Genomic DNA, 26,628 nt, shown 5'->3' on the forward strand with positions numbered 1-26,628 from the left:
TTTAATGTGTTGTAACAGGTTTTAAAGTCTTTTTAGTATTAAACATTCACTGTAGGCTTGAAAGGTGGCTGACTTCCCAAGTCAGGGAACGGTGCTGTAACTATGTCAGAGCTGATATTAGCTTATGCTGATATAATGTAACTTTATATACATTAGCCGCATCTTATCTTTATTGGGCCCGTCTCACCATGTCACAAGCAAAAACATAACTTGGCTTGCTAGCTTTGCTAACATCGTTTAAACTTAGCGAAGTGCAGATTAGCATCTCATGTAGTACCAGCTGTCTCAATAAACATTGCATCACAGTTAAATAGTACTTTGTGTTTTCTTTTGAATGTTGTTTTTCATATGAGCTCTTTGTGGTTTAGGTTGCCAAATTTTACAAGAGAAGATTTGGCTGACATCTCTTCTCAGACAGCTGCAATTTCTTCCTGTCTTGACCACTCACTGTCTTGGAGTGCATGTAAAGGGAGGCAGAGAGGGGTGACAGACAAAAAAACATCAAATCAGAAATTAGTCAAGTTATTGGCTGCATTTGAAGCCAATTGTTTAACATTCAATTAAAGTAGTAATATTAAGAAAGTAAATCAGAAAATGCACAGTCAATTTAGCGATATCCCATCAGTTGTAGTCTTGAAATAAAATAGAGTCCTCTTTATCTGAGGCCAAGACAAGGTAGAGTAAAAATGTGGTTGATTCCGAGACAAGACTGCGACCTTCAAAAATGGTCTTGAGACTGATCCCAAGTACTACAGCACTATATAATGCAACACATTGCTTTTCAACTTACATGATCATTTAGGACTTAGGATTTTCATTTTCTGAAAATGTTATTTTCTCTTTGTAAATATGGCTTATAATATTTACGTTTTCAGACTTAAGCTAATTCTGATAACCATAGCAGCTGTTCCATATAAGTACGTGTAGTATCAAAATACAACTTAAGCAACAAAGTCCATGCACTTTTGACTACTGCTGTTTTCCCTTTCTGTGCAGCAGCTGAGCTTCTTAAGTGTGTGACAAAAAGACAACAAAGCAACTCCTAATGATGATGATGATGATGATGATGATGGCAGTCTTTTAGGAGCACTTTGATGGATGAAGATTGATGTGACCTATGTTGAATTGTGTGTGCCTACATACGTTTTTGTGTATGAGAGAAGACAGACAATCCCTCCGGCGAAATAGGGTATCACCAGGCACACATACACACAGATACACACACACACAAACAGCGTTTTTGATGGGCGGTGCTACACTGCAGCTACCCTCTTCCTGATCAGTAGTGCAGCCCGGGGCTCTTCCGGAGTCTCTCACCCCTGCAAGAGTCCAGCTCCCCCCCGTCTGGCCTACTATACCAGTGCCACCCCTCTCTTCTTATTTTCTCTCTGTCTTTCTCTCTCTCATTAATCAATGTCAAGCCGTCCAACAACAAGGCCGGCATTCTTCCCCTGCCTGCCTCCTCCGTTCCTCGTATATGTCATTGTGCCACTGACCCTCCCCCTCCACCAACTCAGCGGCCACCGTCGTCCTTTCACATGGCCACAGAGCTGGAACCCAGGCCCACGCTGCCAGCATGAAAGGTTGTTCAGAGGCAGCGTGAGGAAAAGAGAAAAGTGAGGAGGAGGCATTTCTCTCACTTCTATCTTTTCTTCCTCCCTTTTCCTGCCTTCCTCCAGCCAGTGGAAGAAAGAGATTCCTTAGTCATTTACATAATTCATGGGACACACAGGAGAAAACGGGCCATTGAGGAGTAAAAAACAGTTTGGATGGAGCAGTCATGGGGGGTGGAGGGATATGTATGCCAGTCTTTGTGCCCCTGGACCCATCTTCCCCGCTTCTCTCCATTCATCACCACTCCCCACACACACAGTCATTGTCCCATGTTCGTCATTAACCTCTGCTACAAGTCGGCCGCCTCTCTTCCTATCAAGACGTGTCTCCATGGGAAAGAAATCATTTCATCTTGGCAAACCAAGGAAATAGATGCTTCATGGCTCTTTTTTGCTGACATGGACATGTTGATGGACACCGCAGAGGCAAAAGTCATTAACCTTAACGTACTGTAGCTATCAAGATGGGGAAAGGGAACACCTGAGCTTTGCCTAAATGAAATGAAACTTGATTATGGTGAGTTGATGCTGACGTTAGCCACAAGGACTCGTTCTCAGACATATTGACATGATATTCACACATGTAAGACACTAACAAAACACATAAAATCAGCACCTCCAGCATTTCTAGATGTCCCATAGGTAGGCCTAGTATCGTTTCAAAATTTTCCAATATAGATATCAGGTCCTTAATGATAGTATTTCTGATACCAATTTTTTAAAATCCATTTCAACAAAAAGAGTATTATGTTACACATAATGGAATATCCATACAATACTGGACTATAAAACATATAAATAACTGTCAAAAAGAACATCAATAACAAACAGTATGGCACCAAAAGAGAAGCTCTTCTCTTTAGCACAGAGAAAGTAGGGGTCAACTTCAGGTGTTTTTCTCCTTTTACCTGTTGGTCTGCAAACAACAGTTTTTTTTTGTTTTTTGTTTTTTTTTAAAAACTAGCAGTCTACAGGTAGTTAGTAAAAGAATAGTGATATGAAGCTGCTACCGATCGCAGACCACCACTCTTGAATGGACTTGTTGACAAGCTATGGGCTAACTAACAAGCCACATAAAGTTTATCTGTGCAGATAAGCAGCAAGCAATTGCCTGTCTCCAAACTTGCGCATGGCTCTATGACATGTAAGTTGCAAGGTGTTTTTCAGTATTCGATAGGATTGAAGAAATTCAGTCAGTGCCATAAACGTATCAAAGTCTGGTACCCAGCTCTACCTATGGGCATTGTCAGTTCACCATTACTCATGGGTGTCCGTTTCACTGTCACATGCTGCATTTGCTCTTTTTTTCCATTCTGCATTTCCACTATTAAACCTGAAAATAAGTAAAGCAAATCACAGACCATCCTATCACTAATACCCTATTTAAACACTTAACTGTCCACGTTTACATTGAATAATGAGTCCACTTCTCGCATGAGCTCCTCAGCATGCTGTTTGTTTACAAAGAAACAGATTGTCTCCAAATCAGCAGTCATTTGTGGGGGGGGCATGTGCTTAGAAATCCTTTCTCTCTCTGCGTCCTCCTTCCCCGAGCATCTGTATGTATTTGTTGTACTAATGAACGGAACAAAAGTTTCCGGGGGCCCTGTGGAAGGGGGGAACAGTTTGTTGGGGAGAACAGCCGAAGCGAGGCTGAAGTGGAGTCTGCTGAGTGGTCAGTCACAGTGAGGTTGACAGTGAGAGAACAGAAGACAGCGAGAGTGATGGAGACTTGACCCCGCAACCCCCTCCCTCCTTTCCCTTGCCTTTTCCTCCAACCTCCTCTCTCTCTGTAGATGATAGATGACCCTCTCTCTCATTCATGTCAAAAACTCTTGCCCCCCCAGACCTCCAAACTCACATGCCCATTGTCCACGCACATGCACGCTAACGGCACATATGCACATTATTGCAGCCATCTAGCCAACCTCCTTGTCGAACCCAAAGACCATCAGTCTTTTTCATCTGTGCAAGTTGTTACAGAGACTCCAACCTCTCAGCCTTACAGAACTTGTCATGGACACACACATATATACAGACACACACACTGTCACTCCCACTGAGACCTTTACCTCCAGGCAGCAGGTATGGATTTGTAAAGAGTCTGAGACGAATGAATGGATGGATGGATGGATCAGGAGAAGGGTGGGGAGCAAGGTAGAGAACGAGGAGTGCAGAATGGACACTGGGCAGTAAATTACTTTGCCAATCAATCTTCCCCCTGGGTACCCTTGATGAAAGCTGTCCAAACTTTCCCCCACTACTTTAAGTAACCCTCCTACAGTTTGTCAGCGGAGCGGCTGGGAAATGAGGTGGACAAACAAGTCGCAAGATTAAATGTGGCTGGGAGGAGAGAGGGAAAGGAGAGCAAAAAACAGAGTACTGTAGGAGGCAGGGAGGTCAAGTTTGGGAGAAACTGTGTGTGTGTGTGTGTGTGTGTGTGTGTGTGTGTGTGTGTGTGTGTGTGTGTGTGTGTGTGTGTGTGTGTGTGTGTGTGTGCGTGTGTGCATGTGTGTTTGGATTAAAGAGCAGGCAGAGATGTGCTGTGGGGATGAAAAGGAGCAATCGTATGCTATAAAAAATGGAAAACTGTTAAGGAAGGTTTGCACTGAGGAATGTGTCGTATTTCTTCTCACTTTAGGTTCAGTAGCTCCTGACACACACACACACACACACACACACACACACACACACACACACACACACACACACACACACATCTAGGCTCATGGGTCTTCATGGGTGGCATGACAGGGTGACATGCTGTGACTTAAAACATGTGACACCTCCCAATTACAGCACCGAACAGGGCTAAAGCTACAGGGATCTGCAGCTGCCTAAGACACACAGAAGCACATATACACAGACAGAAATTCCTTTAAGGGACAATTCACCCTGAAATCAAAAGTACATATTTTTCCCTTTACCTGTAGTGCTATTTACCCATCTAGATTGTTTTGGTGTGATTTGCCAAAGTAATGAAGTACATATACTTCATTAATGTACTTAGGCAGAGTTTTCAGGTGTCCGTACTTCACTTGAGTACTTATTCTTGACAACTTTTTATTTTTACTCCCTACAGTTTAACCAACATATCTATACTTTCAAATCCTCCTTCAAATCATGCTTGTTACTTTAGTTTTAATGCATTTGAAGGATTTTTTTTAAATTGTTTTTATTTTGTGTGCTGCTCTCCCAATATCAAGACCAATTTCAACCTAAATGGCACAGTAAAACATAGAAAAGTCAATTCCTTCATGTATTCACCAGTACGTATCATGCACAATAGATGAAATGACATAAAAGATGTAAGAACATGAAAACCATGTAAAAGACATAACAACAAAAACACTTTAAAAGATGTAACAAGATGAAAATGATGTTAACAACATAAGACAAAAGGGACATAAACAACATTAGAAGACAAAAATGATCTACATTTCTATGTTCAGTATCTCCAAAACTCTGCAATTCATAACAAAACAATCAAGATACATAAAAAGCAGCACAGGTGAAAGGTTGCTTTTGGTTTTAGACTGTCATTTTAACTCCTTTCTTTTAATTTTTCCTTTTTTTAGCAACAGAGGCAACAAGTGAGATCTCCCTGACCACACACGCATGCAAAACATGCATAATGCACACAAACAACACACACACAACCACACGCACCCATAGAAAATTTTCTCTTTTACACTTGTTTTCTGGCAAGTTTGAGTTTGTCTCTGCCCAGAACTGTGAAGGGAGAGCGAGGACTGTTGGGAATGTTAATTTGGTAATTTGTTGTTTTATATAAGCAGGGGAGGGATGGCGGTGATGGTGGTGGTGGTGCAGCAAGGGCAGCACACATAGGCAGTGTGTTTGGGTTTGTTGGGGGGTGGAAGTTGTGGTGGAGGGTGAGGGTAATGCTGGGTGACAAGGTCCAGCTCAGTGATGCAGATGACTCCCAACCAAGTTATTTTTCTACGAGAGAATCGGACAAAAATACCATGACGGTCGGAGAGCAAGAAGCGCCCCATGCCCATAGAAGGTATTAAGATGTCTCTGATACATAGCTGCCCTCCTTCTCCTCCTCCTCCTCCTCCTCCTCCTGGTCCCCACGTCTCTTACTCTCAGTCACTCTCTCACTCCTAAATCTGGGATGGTGGCCAAGTGCCACCAAGGACACTAAGGCTAATAAATCATCCTCATTTCAACATCTGCCCAGTCCCAAAGGGCTGCCCACCGCCACCACCCCACCCCTTGTGAAGATGGGTCCTTGGCTTTATTCCTTTTTCAGCATCCCTCCATACTCCCCCACTGACACCCCCTCCCTGACTGACAAAACATCTATTGTCCCATGCCCAAGTGAAGAAGAGACCCTCTTTTCCCCTCTTTGACAAAAGCCGTCTGAAGCCAAGATGGGGACTGCCAGCCGAGATGCCTGGGACCCGGCAGGGGTGCCCCCCTCTCCCCCTTCCACTTTTCTCCCGCCTTCTGGTTCATCCATCCCTCGCTTTCGCTCTCTTTTTTACTTTTAATACTCCCCTCCTGTGGGGGTCACTCACTCAGCTCGCCCCCGCCCTTTTCATAGTGGCGAACTCTCAGCCTCGCATAAAGACATCAAGTGACAGCAGCGAGAGAAAACAGCCAGATTTGGCAGAAAGAGATATTCGACATGGCTGTCAGTGGCCATTCTGCATGCCTTTTGTTCCCCTGGGTGTAGTTGAAATAGATAAATAAACAGTCATAGGCTGAAAAGCCGGGATCAGAAGCTTGTCGCATTTATTCATATTGAACGGAGAAGAAAAAGAGGCAAAAACCTGCTGCTGCCAATTAAGAAGAATGAGACAAAACTCAATTCACAGTGTTTAGATTTGTTTTCATGGCCGAGGCTAAAACTAAGCCATTCAATGGCTTTCTGTGGTCTGCTCTAAAGATGGCAGTAGGTCTTTAGCATTGTGGGTGTCTCCTTATGGCAGAGAAGATCTGGGAAGTTGTCTCTGGACTCATCAGTTAGAAGCACTCTCTCCACGGTTACTCACAAGGCTTCATTTACTGTGAATGCATGGCCCTTTTTCCCAGCACCTCAAACTCACCCCCAACAACGGGGAGTACCGCCCATAACTGTGCACGGGCCAGCCTCCGGCCACATTCACAGGACTGTCTGCTTAGAAAGAACAAAGTCACACCACTTTGACTTGTCAAGACACTTTGAAGATGATGCTTGCCAGAAAATTTAGCATAGCAAAAATGTGTTTTTATTAGCTTTAAAACATGACATAAATTTTCAACACATAAATGTTTCTTCACTATTTTAGAATAAAAATGTCCTAATAAATAAAATCTATACATCTGCTGCTTGCTGTACATTGTAGCTGTGCAATAGCAACATGTTTTATGGTTTTTTGTTAAGTCACCATTACTGAAAAATCATCAGAATTTTGTGGAATCAACTAGCTTTTCTCATTAACTCAATGTAACTACACAAGTCTGATTTATTCAAGTTAACTAAACTGAAAATTTCTTGTACTTAGTGTCAAGTAGATCCTCTAACTTGAAGTCTTTTTGAAATGCTGAGTTGATTGTATGTACTATACAGATTTCAGTCAACTCATTACATTAAGTTTCTAAAAAGACATCACGAGAAGTCATGGTTGCTTGTTTTCATAATAATGAAAAGACTGCAAACATTCTTTCTCAAGTACAACTCAATTAATATAATTTTTTAACTTTATTTTGAACCATTACAAAATTACATAAACTTGTCTTCTCAAATTCTGTTAATTTAAATTTCAAGGCTGCTCGGAGACTAACTTTTTAAGTTAAAACACATTTTACACGTTTTTTTAACATAACAAAACTCATTACTGATGGGTTAAGAAAGTGGTATTCATAATTATTACCACTTTTCAGTGTTTACTGGCAGGCCTAAACCTTAACTTTATACAAATGTTTTCATTTTGCTGAAACTACTCAAGCAGGGAGGAACATTTACCAACAAGGTCCTGTGATGAATTAGTCAATTAGTGTTAGTGGCATTTTTTGTTTCATATTTTATTTTAAATTATGCAGATGGAGGCACTGTAATTAATGCCTTTTTTTCTTTTTTGTAGTTGGGTCATTATGCATGGAAATGTATTTCCCTCTAATTCAGAGCTTTGAGTGTTTGCTCATTAAAAGTGGCAAGGGTTTCAGGATGGGAATACATCTCCACAAAGGGTTCTCCACAAACATTGTTTCCTGCGCTCCACTATCCATTTTCCTTAAATATGTTTTGTTCTTTGTGATTTACCTCAACATACTCATGATCAGAGTAAATGTATATCAAATATCGTTGAATGAAAATATTGAAAAAAAAAATCTGTAATCTGATTTTCCGCTCCCAGGCGAGCCACATTCCTTCACAGCTCTTCTCTCCCCCTGCAAAACATTTAGATTTCCAATTAGCCCCCGAGAAGAATGGCTAATTTACCACAGCGAGCAGGCGCCTGATGTCTCAATCTGCCGGGTGTCAGCACTGTGAAAAGGAGTACTCTCATGTAGGCACACACACACACTTATAGACACACAGGCCCATAAAAGAAAGCATGCTGCACTGAGTGTGAGGGGTGAGAACAGATCAGATCCAGCATGGTGAGCAGAAGAAAAAGTTAAGTCATTTTTTAAAAAATTAATGCAAAACAAATAAGGGAAGTAGATTTTTTTAAATCAGTGAAGAGGGGTCTTATTGAGGCACTAGAGCGGCAGGACAGGCAGCAGTTCAGCAGTGGCCCCAGATTGACTCGTCTGTGAGTGTACAGCCAGCCAGCTCCTCCACACAACACCCACATTGTCCGCTGTGCCAAGGAGCCAAAGCAGCGCTGCACTCCTCAGGGGGCTGCCTGAGACGAACACATTATAGATACATGTTAGCCTTGGCCCGACCTTCTGTATACTGTGTGGAGCACTCAGCGGAAAGGAGACAGAGGAAGGAGGGAGGGGATGAGAAATTAAATGCACATGGAAGTTATTGAAAGCTACAGAGAGAATAAGCCTCTTCGACAGCTTAACAGCCTCAAAAAAGTCTTAAAAAGTCTCATAACCAGAGCGCTTCCATCACTCCTCCATCTACTGAATTAAAAATGCTGTGAAACAAGATATACTGTATCCACACAGTGGGTGAGAAGGGGAGAGATAAAGGGAATGAGATGCTATTTTGTGAGACAAGATGTTTGCAAGAATCCTTTGGCTTCATAAGCGAGTGGTTTTGGCTTTGGTTATCTGTCAGAATCAGCCCACTGGATCTTCCATCTTTTTCTTTGTGCCTCACGAGGCCCCCTGCTCCTCCTGATGGGAAACCTCAAAGCTGCGGCGCTATCATGCTGTGTAATGGTCACTAGCAAGCGGCCAAGCTACCTCCCTCGGCTCTGATAGGGAGACAGAAAGAGAGATTCCTGTCTGGCTCCCAAAACCCAAACAACATTAGTGGCACTGTCCGATTTCTCCCGTGCTCCCTTTCCCAGCCTGCTGTTAAACACACACAGCCCCCCCCCAAAAATGCTGTTGTTTCAGCTTCTATCTCTCCACTGTCATTAACCAGAAGCAGGCTGACTGACACTCCCCTCTACGTCTATGTGTCTGCAGCCAGTCCTTCATTCACTTAAGGCCAATCAGCGGCCTCAGTCTTTATCTTGCCCAGGGCAGCCCTGTGATAACACTGTTAACAACAGTAATGTGTGGCGTGAGGGAGCCACTGGAGCTGCCACTGTCAGGGTGAGTAAGTGAGGTCAAGGGCTTTTACTGTTTGGTGATGGTGCACCAAATCCAACCCAATTCTGCTTTATACACCACATACTCTAGTTTATGCCAGTGTTGACTAGTCATTGTATGTTTCTGATATTAATTTAATTATTTAGATATATAATTTTTGGAGCACCAGAAAATGGAGTTCCTGGGCTGAGCAATAATGTTCTAAGAAACACTGTTAACACTGTGCTACATTGCAGAGAAATACAAGACCGTATAACAAGCCTTTAAAGGATACATTTTATAAGGGGCATGAAGCAGGCCGCCCGTTAAAGACAATGCTAATTATAAAAGCGGTCAGGATGCTGGATGTGTCAGAACAACCAGTAAGGAGACTGAACATTTCGTTAATTACAACACAGTATAGGGTGTTTCACGGCATGTCATCAGTCCAGATATCAGACATTTTGAAGGTCCTGAATGTGAAGAACACATCTAATCCCATGATTTGTTGCCTTTGAATGGGATTTTGTGTACCATGTTCAAGAAGAGTTCATATGAATGCCACACTTTTGTTATATCCACAACCTCATAAGCTCTGAGTTCACGAGTCGTGTATGCGACTTCCGATGTAGTGATTACATGTTCACATGTAAAATTTGATGAAGGCAGCAATTTTGCTCAAACTGATCAATTTTGCTCAAACAAATATAAGCTTGCAATGAATAAGAAAACTAGTCTGTCATCAATTGACTTCTTTAATAAACTGGTTGATGATTAGTATTTTGACTGAAAAGTTCTACTCGTGGACTATCAGGCTTGAGATATTCAAATTTCCAAAGAAATAAGATTGGTTGATCACCTACCCTGGCTTTCACAATACATATGCCATTGATGAACTGATACTATGCCTGTCTGTCCCATTCACACACCATCTGGTTGTACGTTTCCAAACCTTTGTAACATTTTAGGTTTTCATCTGTGTATCAACTCGGGAAAAACAGGGTAGTTTCACTATGTCAGGATAGGAAATAGAGAGCACATAGTCTGGTCATTATTGCAAGATGAAGGCGCAAGCTTGTATGGATTTACACCAACTTACTGACCTTAGCTTCTTAAAATATTGTGCCCTTTCCTCTTTTCCAAGTCCTTCTTTGTAAGTTTTTCCATGTGTTTTCCTGAACTTTTCTGTAGTTTAGACTTCCTAAAATCAGCATGTTATCCATTTTGTTGTTCACATCACGGTTTGTCCATAATAGCTACAGATCCAGGTTACTGACCAAACTGTGATGTTGGTGCAAAACCTCTATAACATCACAAGTCTTGTTGTTGCAGACTTGTCAACAATATAGATACTTACTGTACAAATTAACTCACTACAAATTGGCTCCTCAACCAATTCATATTTCCCATCATGTCTTCATCAGAGTCCTGGTTGGAGTCAATGTAAATCAGTATTTGTGTGTAATGTATTCCCTGTTGCTGAACTAGCCTCTGTTGGTATCAGAGACTGTGTTCAGTCCCAGTCTAGGCGTTTTCACCACAAAGCTGCTGACCTAGGTTCATTGTCTGCTGACCTGATCGCGGTTCTGCAGCTCGTTGCAGCGGCACTCCCAGCCAGCATTGCCTGCTGGGTCCCCCGTTGCTCCAAGCCTGCAAACCTTCTTCTCCCAGCAGTCCATAGCTCCTGTTCTAGTGGTGTAAACAAACACCAGTGATCTCCCAGTGCAGACAAGTGCAGTGTATTGCTAGTCACTACTGTGTTACAAGAGAAAAGGTCTGTGACCCCCTGATGCGTTTGTCCTGGCCCTACTGATGATAGGACTAATGAAAACTTGGCCAACTAAAACTCTCCTCATTGACTAACGGCTTGATCAACTGTTAGAGGCAGTCCTACCATACTCCCATGCATTGCATCTCTTCTGTCTTCTCTGTTCAAACTCTTGTCTGTCTTTTCAGTTTTCTAACCCCGTCCCTTGTCCTCTGCTCTCTGATGTTAACAGTATGGGGAAAAAGAAAAACAAAACAAAACTTGACTGAGCTCAGCAGGACTGAATGGGGCCTTCACTCTCCCCACGTGCCGTAGGGAAAACACTGGTGTTATTTTAGAAATCACACTGTTAAAGATTAATGTGGGCCTGGAGGAGTGTGTCATCGTTCCTTAACGACAGGGCCGAGACGCTGAATAAAGCCGGCACTGTGTTCTGTCCCACAGCCCAAGGACAGATAAGTTTCCTCTCACCAAGCTTGTCCTGCACCCTCCCTCCTGCTTTGTCCAATAACTCTCTCCCCAAATCATCTATTACAACCGCAGGGGCCAAAATGAGAAGAAATTAAATGAGCTAACCACTCCAAAATCAGTTGCGTCTCTGCTCCTTGTTTGTTTGGTCATTTTTTTTTGCTTCTTTGTCTTAAGGCGTGGGCCGAGAATATCTTACGTTCTGGCTTTGCAGATATAAAAACAACAAAAAAAGGTCAAGAGGGTGTTCGCAAACATTTTCCATGCTGATTGCTCTAGTTAGATGACTAATGGAAAGTCCCAGCTGCAAGTTGTGACCATGCAACTCCCCCAATAAAGTCATCTGTCATCATCTCATTGACTGGCCAGACAGACAGACAGCTATAAACCAGGGTCCAGAGACCACGGCAGAGCATCCTATCTGTCCATATCATACATTTGTTATTCTAACTGCCAGGACGATGATGATAGCTCTACATTAAAATATAAAACTGCTATCAGTGACACCATTGAAGATAATAATGATAAGAGTTTTTAACAGTTGATGATGCCGATGATAAAGACCTGTGAGGTTTGATGAGTCTCAAGTCTGAGGTGCAAATGGGACTTGCTGAAGGTTTGTGCTGATAACGGAAGTGCTCGATAAGCCAGGGAACATCAATCTTAGTGACAGAGATAGTCTCTGCTTCACACTAATAGGGTTGTAAAGAGCCTTCACCTTATATGGCCCAGCTAATAAACTTGTTTGTGATGAGCCCGAAGGTCAACTGAATAGATATTCACATTCACCTGCATATTAGAGGTGGGTTTTGTCTTTGAGTATTAGCAATGGTGGCTCAAGCGCTGGAAATCTATACTCAAGTAAAACTACTATAAAGCCCATTAAAAATGACTTAAGGGAAAAGTGAAACCATTTAAGAAACATACTGAAATAAAGTTTAAAAATGTACCTGTTTAATAAATTACTCAAAGTACTGTACACATTACTTTCCATTTTAATATTTGTTGGATGGACAGTAATGATGAAAGTAATGTTAATGTACATGTTGGCATTATGTTACTATAGCTACAAGATGAGTTAATGAATAAATAAGTAAAATAACATCAAGGATTAAAGTCACATGTGAAAGGTTGACATAGCTAATGTTAGCAAGCTAACTACATTTTCACTTACAGTATGTGCAACTTACTTCAATGTGCTTGTGAAGGTTAGAAAAGGCATTTTTAAATGCAAAAATCTCAGTATTTTGTGGGAGGCACAGCAAATACTTGGTGTAATTGTATTTTTTTTTTTTCAGATTTTGGTCTAAAAAGTATGGTCAGGGATTGTTGCTAGAAGCTGCCATATGTTTTGGGTTTTCTCCATCGTTATTGTATCGTGGTGGTGCTTACTTTTCTTCCAGGCCACTAGCAACTTGTGGAGGGGCTTCTTTCGAGCTCTCCTACACAACACACAGTCCCCGCATTTAGAGTAGACTAGATGTAACAAAGGTATTACTGTCTCAAATATATACTCAAGAACAATGAAAAATAAAAACCCACAGTCATTAAAAAAAGAAACAAACTTTTTTACTCAGTGCGTTACTTCTTTGACATTACTGTGATGGAGTGCTCAAAATTGTGATCTTTGGTATTGATGTAACAGTTCTTAGTTTATATGTCATAAGAGAGATTGAACTTTGGAGTGATATGAGGTATCTGTCAGATACTAAAATTCTACTTGGCAGAGTCTTGCACCACAAAGTCCACAGTTTTTCCATTCAGTGGCCCAGGACAGCCAGCAGCATCATATCATCGCTTTTGTAACATCATTGCCACGCAGCCTTTTGAAGTCTGAGACCATCCCTGAAATTATCAATGTCAGTAACACTTCAACTCATCTTGGGTTTTGATGGCAAAAACATCAGACAATGGCCTTTGTACAAGGGAGTGGGACTGCTACATTATCTCCACTCAATTATATCTTCTTTCAAGAGTCCTCAAGGCCACATCATAAAGGCGTATGATGAGAGAGGCTCCAAAAATTGTAACTGTAGATTTCCAAGTGGTGGCTGACAAGATGTCTCACAACCTGTTTTTACCACCCCGTGCCAGTTTCATCCCAACAACACACACACATCTTTCAAGCAAGTTGAGTAAACAGGACAGTTCGTGAATCATGCGATTACAATGTTCTGGGACATTGTAGCCATCTAATCAATTTCATTAGCTGCATAAATCATGACAGCTTGACATTTATTGTGGAGGTGATGGGTTGATCCTGTGGACTTGGAGACAGCTCTTGTGGTGATAAATGTTGCTATCTCTTGAGAGTGAGGATAAATAGAGTGTGTGTTCACGAAGACAGAGGGAGGGTTGGAAAGAAAGAAAAAAATGGACACAGAGCACGAGAGCCCCAAAGAGGTTGCTGTGTAGCAACAAATGTTTGACTGAGCCAATCAATGAGTGCAGAATGGTTGATGATTCATTTGCACAATGGGTTCAATCCATCATTTCTGAACGATGGTGTTTCCAGTTACTGTATTTTTCAGAGTGTGTATTTTTAAAGTCAGTTTTTTCGTGTGGATTGTCAAGTGTAGCTATTCACAAAAATCCTTGTTGTAATAAAACCAGTCAGCAAATTATTTAAGGACAGTCACAATTGTATTGTTTGTTCCATTCTGAATGACCGTGGAAGCGTTTATCCCATTATTTAGAACATATTTAAATGTCCATGTACTTAATGACTGGTGGAAGAACAGAATTTGAAAATAACCAGTCATCATGATTTGGGGGCCATTATATGCATTTGGCAATCAAGTTTGTATTTTTTGTTCCTTTGCGTCAACTCCATGCAAATTGTGTTCCTCGCTGGCCACCATAGTGAAAGAACCCATTTGGAGCCAGTATCTCCAGACAATATCTTTTGGCAGTAGCAGCTGCCTTAACTGCTCTGGCTTTTATATGTTTCCACCGTGTAAATAATCTGATTGGCCACCAGAAGAAATCACAAGGATAAACAGTGTTCTAGTTACAGTCCATTTCTTATACACAAACACTTTTTGTCTCTTATCTCCACATCATACTCAAAATAATACACATGCTAATAGCAGCCATTAGAACTATTAAGCTGCCATTATTATTGTTGGTATTTATATCGTGTACGTGCTTCAGTCAGTGGTAATTGCATTTGAATTAAACCTTGAAGAACCTACGATTTAAGTTTTTGACTTTACTTGATGATGGCATCACAGAATGTCAAATCAATCATATAATACAGAAACAAACTCTTTATTCCTACAGTGGATCAGTTTTACTAAAGTTGAGGATACACTGCACAACTTGAGCCTGTTTATGACCCGATTCTTGAGCCACACGACTCATTTTGACGGAGTTTGAACTTCATCGGGCATCTTCTCTTGTGCAATAGGGGGAGCAAGAATTGTTCAGACTAATTTCTGACATGTCACAAATGGTCTTCTTTTGTCAGGCTCTCACACAGTTGAAGCGGAGCCATAAGTTGTTTCCCCAACGTCAGTGCCTTTTTTCTCACTGCACCTGCGTGAAGTGGCAAACGGTGTCTGAACTTGTCATGGCAGTACCACGCATCATGTGGACAGGAATTATGGACAGTAAAATGTAGATTACTTATCTCCATTTGTCTCTGCAAAGTGGAAAAGCAATGCTTTTCATGTTCTCCTAGCCACCTGTTAGTCATAGAAGTTTCAGCACACAGATAGCAGAGATGCTTGAGACAGCATGTTTCTGCCTTGTTAGCATTGTCATGAGCAGACAAACTTTTACCTGCATCTGAGCTTGACAATTCTCAATAGCCAGAACAGTCCACAGAGGACAAGGGGCCATTTTATATGTCTCAGTCATATTTGTTGTGGTTAATAAAATATATTAAAAGACTGTGTGTTCAAGTGTGCAATAAAAGCAACTAAAGACACAGCCTATCTAACAAAGAGTGTCTTATGAACACTAGGATGTGTTTACTCTTTCCCCAGCACACGCCACACCATTCACCTCTGTCCTGCTGATGACCTAACATCTAAGCTCTATGTCTTCCTTGTAAACACCGAGGCCACACCAGAACAAAAAGGCCATTGAGAGAGTGAAGACAGGTTTAAGAGAAAAGTAGATAGTTCAGAGGGACAGATGAATTGTGGGAGGTGTTTAATAATTGATCTACTACTCTGTTACAACTGTAATTATGCAATGGTTCTGTATAATTTGTCCCTGTTTGGCACATCAGATCAAACTCTTATATCTACCCTGCTGTTCACAAACAAAAACACAGTCATATCCCTGAGCAGGAAATCCACCGTCAGGCCTTGTTTATTTATCTGCTGGAGAAATCTCATCAGCAAGTCACTCGGCATAGCTTTGGCCTTCTTAAGCATCATCAGCATCATCACCATCGTGTGCAGGGCTTGACCTCGGTATAAACCCTTGGAGCTCTGAAGAAAGCCCTCGCTTGTCCCAGCCACCGACCCATGTATACATGCACTTAGCCTCCAAGTCACTAGAGACTTTTCACTTCTATGTTTGGGCCCGCGCCCAAGCTCCTTGTATATATGTGTGTGCATGTGTGTGTGGTCCAAAAATGCAGAAAAGCCACAGGATGGATTTGCAGGGGGATGCCTGAACATCTCTACAGCAAAAACTTCTTAAAATGTCTTTTCCTTTGTCCTTATTTCCTTCCGTCTTGTCCAGCGTCTCTGTCTAGCCTTCTTGTTTGAGCCAACTTGTTCTTTCTGTACAGTATATTGGATTTGAAGAAAGAGAGAGTGCAAAGAAAAATGAAAAGCTACCAAAACCCCTCTGTTTATGTTGAAATATGCCACTGGTGTAAATATTTAGCCGGACCCCGATAAACGATATGCAATTTACTCGCCAGTTATCCATCGTCACGTGACAATATCTCAGTGGCTGCCGTCCAGAAAAGCCCCTGATGCGATGAGAGATCCCCCTCTCTGTGTTTCCGCGTCCTTTTCTACCTACCTAAAGGAATTCCTGGTTTGAATTAGGGATTCATATTGGCACTAGACAGAGGAACAGACAGTGTGGTCTGGTGTCTGTTTCTAAATACACAAATTCAGTTTGCAGGAGGAAATGGAGATATGAAACATATGACATTGCTGAACTAAAAAGCCAATATCAGATTTATGTTGTGCATAAATGTAAACATTCATATATGCATAGGCTGCGTAGACATCTTGCTCAGCTGAGGTATGTGAAATGAAAAGTATCCGTGGCACGACCTTTGATTCAATCTATACACCCTTAAGTCAAGACCCTAAATCTTAGTCCCATAACCCCCTGCTTGCTAAGAGGCAATATGTGTCATGGGAAGAGTAGGAGATCATTAGAAATAAGGCAATATTATTTTTCTTCCTGCTGCCACGTATCGATAAACTGCAACCTTTATCAAAATGAAGAGGGAGGACGTGATATATCATTATCTGAAAGGCATGCCACAGTAGCTGCCGATGCTGTGTAGGCAATCCTCTTAGGCCAAAAGGTAGGGTTATTTATTGGGCCTCAACCCTGCGGCTGTCACACCGTCTGCTGGCAGAAGATCTATTGGCACACCCTTATTCACTTATGATTATTACTGATCATCTGCCCAAATGACTTATCAATAAAGCGGAGGCCAAGCAGATAATTTATCTGTATGGTTCTGTCGATATCAAGTTCAGAGTCAACGGCCTTAAAAGGATAAGGGGCCTTGGACGTCAGGTGATGGATGGTTGCACGAGGCCGCCATGAAAATATGACCCTTTTAATAAATTTGCAGAATCCTGCTCTCTTTCTTTTCCCTCCACCTCCCTCTGCATTCCCCTCAGTGAGCTTCTTTCCCAAGCTTTGTTTGCTGACGAAGTGCAAACCTCACCTTGAGACATGGCTTTCTTACAGAGAAATGACTTCAAACGCTGCAACTGTCAGACGTATGAATACAAATATTTGAATCTCTCATTTGTGCCAAGCGTATAATGCATGGCACCTTGACCGCACATGTCTAAGCAAGACTTGTGAATAATACAGGACATAGAAATGATGAGACAAGTTGTCCGAAGTCTCAGTAAACCCTGCCAGGAGATTTCACTATGGCATTTTCTTCATAAATCACACAAAGACTCTTAGGACACACAGGGTCAACGCTCGTTCTGTAAATATCAGCCGTTTGTATTTGACAAGTGGCCGTGACTTTCCAGAGTTGTACAATAGTTCTGAGTGTTTGCCTTCCAAATCTAACCTTTGTGCACTAAGCTCTATCTCACCAACAGTTCTTAGTTCCGTCACAGGCCGCACCCTGCATAGACCCATCTGGATGTAGGGTTGGGTAACAGTGTTAGTTTTAGCGCAGTGTGATAAGTGTCAAGCTAATCTGACCTCTCCTCTTTCTCTCAGACAATGGCATCACATGCATTCCTTTGGCATCAATGTCTTTCGCTTTTGCCAATATGCTGTATAATTTTCTCACATTAAGCTTCGCAGCAAAGTGGAGATGGAGATAAGAAGCCAAACAGTGATTACATTCATAATTACCTTCTTTATCAACTAAGACAGAGAAAGAGAGGGAAAGTTTAGTATCAGCACTCCCCTTTATGTTTGCCTTGGCCAAAGCACCTCAATTCTTCCGCTTATTAAAGTCATCATAAATATATTCTATCTGATGGACGCCCAGCTTCCTGGTATTTAGCCGTGCAGATTTCTGCCCCGTTTCCTCATCTCCTGCCTTAGTCCTCCCACCTCCCTTCTTAAGCTCTGTGAGCAACCTCATTGTTGAGGCATGTTTTTAAGAAGTCATAGCTCTGGTCTTGTTTTGGGTCAGCTGTCAAGGCCCCTATCTCTGGGAAGTCCCGAAATAGCCCCATTTTACACCCTTTTAAAGGACAAGCCAGAGGAAGGACTTGGAGCCATGAACAGGCACCATCTGACTTGACGCTAAAAAGCAGACTGAATCAGACGTGTATCCTTAGTCAAACAATCTGTGGCAGATTCTGGCAGGAATGTGTAAAGGTTTGTTATCATGGAGTTCAAATGATAGCAAGAGACCTGAGAGAAAAAACACTGGAGGCTTGATATTCCCACTTCTTTTTCTTCCTTTTTTGGGGCAGCCATGTCATTTCATTGATTGTAAAGTGTTCCGATCAGATTTGCCAGTATCTGGTACTCACATGAGTCAGATCCATTTGTTGAGATCATGTTTGACATGATAGTTAGCTCCTATTTTAAAGGCACCAGCAATGAGAAACAGAGTCTTTCCTTTTATTTTTCTCTTTTTTTCTTTCTTGCTCTCTGACACAAATACACTTTCTCTGCAGTTTATTATTCAACACGACCCACAGTGAAAGACCGCTTCCTCTCCCATCTATACGTCAAAAAGATCAATAACCCATCCGCAGCTTTGCTGCCACAATGCAATTCTGTCAGCATGCCAAGAAGCTGCAAAAGTTCCCAATAAATGCCTAGCAAAACTTTCAATTTGTGGCTTTCTTGGTGTGGCTCTTGCAGCCAATGGGTTGTCAGTCAGTCCCCTGGTTCAAAAAGCCCTGAGGTTTGTTTGCTGCTGGTTCTTTTTGGAAACTTGTGGCTTTGTGACATCCGCAGCCATCCATTGGGCCGTGTTGCTGTATTGCCTCATATTATCCAGAGTTGAGGAGAATTGTTTTTGGCAACAGAATGCTAACATTTTCCTACAACGCAAACCTCCAAGTGGGGCCCTCTTCTTCTCCTCGCGCCTGAGGATGATGATGAGCAAGCTTTGTAAGGTCTTACTCTAGTTGCTATGGCTACTCATTCAGCCTTTGCATTGGTGAATTATATGACTGTATGGGTCATTCTCCCAAGGTTTGACTTGAGCTCTACATGCAAAACCACATATGCTTTATGGGCCCTATACAGAAACCCCCCTTGGGGCATTTCTGCTGTTTTTTCATGTTAAATGAGTTCTGGAAATAAACTGAGCGGGATTTCGCTCCGTCATGTGTTTTAGGCTGTGACAGGTCTTGTAAAAACAATGAGGCAGTCCACTCACTGAGTGTCTCTCCCCACGTCTTGTTTTCTTTTGTCCGCTTGGTCATCATGGCGTGTCAATACGAATGGTGCTGAAGTGGTGTTGAAAAACTCCTGACTCTGTCCAATAACAAAAGCTGTGCTATGAAACACTAATAATGGCGGGGTTTTCCCTCCCGCCTGGTGTGAAAGCACACACCACAGACATGGTGAGAGACACATACACACACGTTCTCACATACACAAACACACACATTTACGCATATACCCCTAATGAGGGTCTGGACAGCTCTTGGTGGAAGGATTCTGCAGGTGGCTGCACTTTCATCAAGCCACGACTGGATTTGTTTATGTTTGAGGTCATATGGGCCAGAGAGAGAACTTTGTGTGCCCAGACACACACTTACACACACTTTCTAATTACCCTCGCTTCAGTGTTTTCTCTTTTCCATAAGACATATTGACATGTCAGCATTCAGCCGGCGAGATACAGAACAAATGGACAATTTTACCTCTCTCTGTGTAGTGGAAAATCTATCCGTCTCAACATAGGCCAGTCTCTATTTGGACCTGTCTCAGCGACCCAGAGTAAAAGTCACTTTGAGATGACGGTGACACGTGCAATAAATCATAGCACCGCCAGTCAGTGGCCAATCACATTTTCCTTCCCTAATTAATAGCTTATTTATTTGCTTGGCGGGGTCCTGCAGCAAGGCTCGGCTATTCTGTGTGTGTTTCTGTCTGCATGTGTCTGTCTGGTATGTGTGTCACCATATATATATGAGTGTGTGTGTGCTTACAGTATGCCAGTGTTGAAAGAGCATCTCCACCTGCCTTTATGTTGCAATTATTGTCATCATTGCACAAGCCCTTGCTTTTCACCACTGGAAACCCTGTTAACCACCGATCTTTAAATGTTGCTTAAAAAAAAACAAAAAACAAAACTCTCATTGGGTAACTTTTCAACAGACAAACAATTTGGATTAGAATTACATAGAATTCAAAGCCAGGAAGCTTTATAATTAGCATTTTCCTGACAGTCAGCTCAGTGTTTCTGGACCCAAAGCTGAGGTTTGGACGATAGAAAGCCCACAGCGTCCCGACCCCCCACCTGAAGCTGAAAGACATTAAGGCATCAGTAAAACCGCTCATGTCTGCTTGCATGTCTTCTGCAGTTTTAGGTTACTCTTGCACAATTTGATACACACACATATTTACACTTGGCATGTAGCTGAACAGAGCAGAGCAGGGGGAAAGTCCAGAAATTGTCCTATAGTTGTTGAACGCCTGGTAGCATTTTAGACGACCCAGCCAAGCTGTTGGTTTTGTAAACTGTTGCAGCTGGTCTTGTGCATTACAAGAAAGGGGAAGTCCTCTCTCCCTCTCTTACTCACTCTTTCTATTTCACTATCTGCTCTGTCGCCATGTTTAAAGTTCACAGGCACAGTTTTACTTGCAGAGCAGACACATTAACCCCAATTTACCTTTCTTTTTACTCAGTAGTTACTTTACCCTACTTTACCCAACACAGTTCTTACATTGAAGAAATAAATAACTAAAAAAAACAGAAATAAATTTGAATGTTTGCTTGTTTTCAAGCAAAATGACCATTTTGTAATCTGTCTCTTTCATTTCATTCAAACCAGCACATCCGCAACCATGGCTATTTTTGCAAAGAGCAAGCAAAACCATTTCTGTCAGTCTCAGAAATACACTACATACTATACAGATACACACCCTCACAAGTTAGCTGCATAGAGGCCAGAGTTCTCATCTACAAATAAATTCAAATCTATGCGGCATCTGTAATCCCAGTGAGCACCATTCATCTGAGACCTCTTTTTCCCTCTTTTCAACCAGCTAAAATGTGCTTACAACATCAAAGTGTTGAAAAAAACAAATTTGTTTAATCATTGTGGCAATTTTTTCAGTTGTGGGTTGAAAGAGAGATGGTGGTGATTAGTGTGATGGTATTTGTCCAAAGTTATATTTCACTAGTTGGCAAAATGAGGTCTACACAAAGAGATACAATTTTAATCCGTGTAATATTTCATATTAAAAGGTCATACAGAAGAAACTATATGGGCTGCGTGCTGCCTACAAGAAACTTCCAAGACATCATAATGGGATAAGTTCTGTATGTGAACTGAATATAAGACATACCTTCCATACTATACCTAATGTTGATGTACAATTACTTAAGCATATTGGTTACAGCCACAACTACACTGTAGGTATAAATAACCACCATAGCTGTTGAAAATCTATCTGACATGACTCAGGCAGAAATTATGTTCACTGATGAGGTAATATGTAAGTTTCATTCACATTACATTTAGTCATGTTCGCCAACTTCCTTCCTCACTTTCTCGTGTATCTGATGTATCCTGTGTTTTCCCAGACGTCTTAGCAACTAAATATTAGCAAGCAACAGCAAGCAGGAAATGTTCCTTACCTTGAATAAATTAAGGATTTCTCTGCATTCATTGTTGAAACTTTTGGGATAATGTAAGTATACAATGCAGCAATCAATTCAACAATATATAACATATGTCCATTGTTTTTAGACAATTTAATGCAGGAATGTTACCTATTATGGATTTAAGCTTTGTCTATTCTATAATGTAGTCTTCAAGCCTTTCTGCCACAAGCACCAGAAAGCCTTCAGTCAGAAATGCTCTAAGAAGTCAGGTCACAAAGCATAAAGAGCGAGAAAGTCCATATCAGCTGTCTGATGTGGTCGATAAATAGGTTAAACACACTATTCCTGGAAACTGGGGTTGAAGTCATGTGTGAGGCAGATTTATTTCTGGCTTTCAACTGAGAAATTTGGATGTAGTTTCTTAGTGAGGCTAATAAGTGATGATAGGTTATTATTTGCACATTGTAGAGGATGAAAAAATGGCACTTTTGCAAATCCCAGTGAAATATGGTCTAAATATGAATGTGCAGTCAACGTCTTCAAATAGTCAGTGAAAAAGGTGTCCATATTGGAACCTATTGAGAATATCCTCGCTGGGATATTAAACATAATATGCAAAGGGGCCAAAGAATCCTGCACTTTCAATCATTCATACTCACTTTACAAACATTAACTCTTGATTGTCCTTTTTTGTCCGGAGTTTTTCGTCCGCATGCATCCATCGTAAACGCAAAATGTGCAAGATGAAAACTGGAAAAAAGCTATGGACTAGAGTGCTTGGCTATTATTAGCTGATTTGTTTATTCATCATGGTAACACACATCAGATTTCAATGAAACTTGCTTGCACTTCACCACTTGATTTGCACATTTTCAAAGTAGGGACACTACAGGTCCAAGTCAAAACGATATGACAAATTGCATTGGCCATGAGGGAGACTGCAGCTCCCGTGGGGGATGACATGTTTACTGTTGCTGTGTTTGAGGCTGATTTCTGGAACAGGATGCTTCTGTAAAGGTTTAGATGATGTGTAAGTAGGCTGAGAACACTGTTCTAAGTATCTGTGGTGTAATTGTTCCCATTTGGCAAGGCTGAGAAACAGATCCCTTGACAGCTTAATATAGGAAACCGCGGCGTACGGTGCATGGGTGCACATATGGCCCATCTGGTTCACTGTTTAGTGAGAGGAGAGAAAGAAGGATTGAGAGCGAACTCCTATGTGCTACTCTGTTTTCAGATAACTGTTAAGTGAGGAATAAGTAGTCTCATGAACGAACTCGAGGTACATGTGAGTGTGTATAGAAAGGTGCATAACAGAAGTTGCTGTATGCCAGGATTCAAAGAAAAGCTACACAGTTTCCATGTCAGATTCCACAGCAGATAAATGTCTCGTTCCCAATCACGGTGGGCCACACTGGTTTAGGAAATACAAACTTTAATATGTCAGCTCTAATATAAAGGCAGCCAGTCTTGTCACAACACCCAAACAACACACCTACTGTTAAAGGGCAGATGGGGAGGATAGGGAGCAGGAAAAGGGAGGCTCAGATCTGCCGTGTGTCTGTGCTTGAGGAAGTTTTATAGGCCTAATTTCACTTCAGCTCGGTAAAGTACCATGCTGATCCCCCGACCCCACCTAAAACTGCTCTGAAAACAGTCTGCATCTCTTCTTTGATCCTCGGTTGCCATCAATGGGCTTCAGAGCGAGAGGAGAGAAAGACGGCGAGAGACTCTGGGTTGCCATTATATGTGAAATGCCCCCTCATTGCAGCAGAGCAGCCCCATCTCTTCATCATTCCCCCACTTCCTTCATTTCCTCTGGCAGACACTGGGAGCATTCTACCACCCATCTGCCCCCAGTAAATATTGCTTGAAGGCTTAATTATACACACACACATACACACACTCACAGACAGACACAGTCTCAGCGAAATTTCCTGCAACGCTGAAGCGGAGAATTAACGTCAAATCTGTGGGGCATTCATTCATCAGAGTGGGTGTGTGTGTAGTGTTATGTTTGCTTCTGTGTGTGTGTGTGTTTTTGTGACCTCTCAGTCCATTATTCTATCCCTCTGGTCACATTTGTAGCCCAGAGGGTCTGTGTGATGAACTGTGAACACCCTGTGCTGCTCTTGTCATCAAGTGGCACAACCTATGGCCAGTAAAGAGCAGGGATCAATATTCATTTTTAACGCTTTAATAAACTGATTTTTGAATATTGTTGTGGATTTAGATATCATGAGCACTTTACAAATATACATCTTTCTGTTTTTTCTTAACAGATGATGAATGACCATGAAGAAGCCTCCCCTGACAGCTGCATCAAAAAGGTAGGGTAGTTATACCTGTTTATACTATTTCACAAATCATGTTTCTGTATGTCTGCCTGCATGGCAGCTATCCCGCTGGGTTTACCTGCACATCAAAGTCATTTTGAGGGTGATGTAATAAAAGTGGCATTCATCTGACTGAGATTTTGCTTATAGATGTTAGACGTTACCATGAAACCAGATCACAGGATGGGTTGGCCATGAAAGTTCCTCATGCCAACTCTGGGAGACTTGAAAGCCTATATTATCCTTATATTTCTGATAATATTTCTAGTTAAGTAGTGTGTGTGTGTGTGTGTGTGTGTGTGTGTGTGTGTGTGTGTGTGTGTGTGTGTGTGTTTGTGTGATTATTATTTTAAGTGAATGAGTTGTCTTGTCTGTATGAAATTCATTCTCAGGCTATTCTTGCTAAAGAAACCTTGATGCCAATGAGATTTCCTGAATAAATAAAACTTTTTGGCACCCTATGCAGGATTTTCTCATATAAACATAATCCCTGTCAATCATCACTTGTGGCCTGATAGGAGTCTGGTTGTGTCTTTATACACAGATATCCTGGCCTCTGCTTGTGTTTTTTTTTTTCTTTCTCTTATTTTTCTCTTAGTTTTCGAGCCATTTCTGGTTGTCAGCCTACTTGACACTGGTGTGCACCAGCCAATATAGCACACAGATTGTGAGGTCAGAAGTCTATAAAAATGTAGTGACCAATGGTTACATTGCTGCTGCAACAAACACATGCACACACACAGGTGGAGCAGACTAAGGATGCAGTGATAAGAACAGGACAAGGAGTGCTTTGGCTGCATTCACACAAAATCCAGCATTGTATTTGGTGTGAGCATATTTATTTGTGCTTTCAAACATAACCACTGTATAACAATCAGAAAATGTAATTTCTTTTCCCTCTGGTTCACTGCTTTGTTTATGCTGACGCAGCTCCCTCACTTCATTCTCTCTCTACCTCTCTTGACCACCACTGCTGTTTCCTTCTCTCTCATTGTTTGAGCCAGGGAGGAGGGGCCAACTTTGAACTGTGTGTTTACTAACAGCAACCAAGAAATCCTGTATATTATATCTTTAACTAACTAACTAACTAAAATATCTGCTTAATGTACAGGAAAAAATCATCTGTGTGCTTGCATCTTTGCACTTTTTAAAAGGTTATATTAGTATTAAATTTCACTGACAGTATTAAACAAACTTCAACTGAACATACATGGGATGAAGACCGTAGATTATAAGCTTGAACGATTAAATCTTCAAATCATCTTTTTTTTCTATGTTGGATTCATTGGCGAGCGCTTCAGTAACTTATAAGCTTTGAAGAACACTAACAAACAATGATCTGCAATCTATTAAACCCTCTCTTCACTCAGACAAAAACACTGACACACACACACACACACACAGTGGCCGATACGTCCCATTGACCAGTCACTGACCACTTTATGAGGTGATAAATTTATTGAAGGGGCTGGGCAGTTTGTTTTTATGACCAGTGTCGCCGGGTCACGACGGGACAGCGCCAGAGTTCATGTCCATCTAATGGTCCATGAAAGAACAATGGCTGCAGCAAAGTGGGCACTCACTCTGAGAATGGCTGAAGCAATACAGACATAGCTCTTCCCCAACTCAAGTCAGTGACGGGGCAGCAGAAACCTAAATCAATGACTGAAAACGAGACAGCTGTGAATTACATGCGGGTTTTATCAGATTTGAGTTTTAGAGGAGGAATCTATAGTTGCTCCAAACCCAAGTATTGGCATTGTTTTAATTTTTTTTCTTCTTTACTTTAAAATTGATTGACTGACCTTGCAGTACAATTACCATCAGTTTGAGCGGGTTGGAAATAAGCAAACATTTGTTTGCACTATTTAGTTGGACTTGGATTAATGTTGGTTGACAGAAAAGAGATTTAAATGTTCATCATGTCACATGAGCAGCATGCTGCAGTTGTTGCCAACTTTTCATCATTGATATAGCTATCAAAGAAATTAAAGCTGAGATTTGGATCTTGTCTCCAAACTCTGTCTGTGCCTTTTGTCTTATCTTACATGACAGGACGGTCAAAACATGAGGAGCAGAACTAATGGTGGGCTACTTTTCAATACGAAATCCAGCTCCCCTTAATAAAAGCAGTATGTGAGAGCTCTATACAGAGACGCCTTCGCAAGACGAATTTCACTTAAAATCTCTTCTGGCGTAATTTACAATTATGGCCAATTTAGCCCTTAGGAAAACAAAATCACTTAAATTTTTTCATTTGCATTTCAGGTCAGGGGTCTTGTTGCCATACCCTCTATAAACAGGCAGATA

General features: G+C 41.5%; 1 protein-coding gene across 6 annotated transcripts in view; it reads left to right on the top strand.

The window, feature by feature from the left end:
* prdm16 (PR domain containing 16) overlaps positions 1 to 26,628 on the top strand; it is a 246,043-nt gene that overhangs the window by 104,330 nt on the left and 115,085 nt on the right. For all 6 annotated transcript variants that reach the window (XM_084721462.1, XM_084721468.1, XM_084721463.1 and 3 more), the window contains exon 3: positions 24,265 to 24,312. In XM_084721462.1, coding sequence (XP_084577588.1) covers positions 24,265 to 24,312 — 48 coding nt within the window. The remainder of the gene's footprint in view (positions 1 to 24,264; positions 24,313 to 26,628) is intronic.

The sequence above is a fragment of the Lutjanus erythropterus genome, chromosome 6 (assembly GCF_056507025.1).
Source record: "Lutjanus erythropterus isolate fLutEry1 chromosome 6, fLutEry1.hap2, whole genome shotgun sequence".
Classification (NCBI taxonomy): Eukaryota; Metazoa; Chordata; class Actinopteri; order Lutjaniformes; family Lutjanidae; genus Lutjanus; species Lutjanus erythropterus.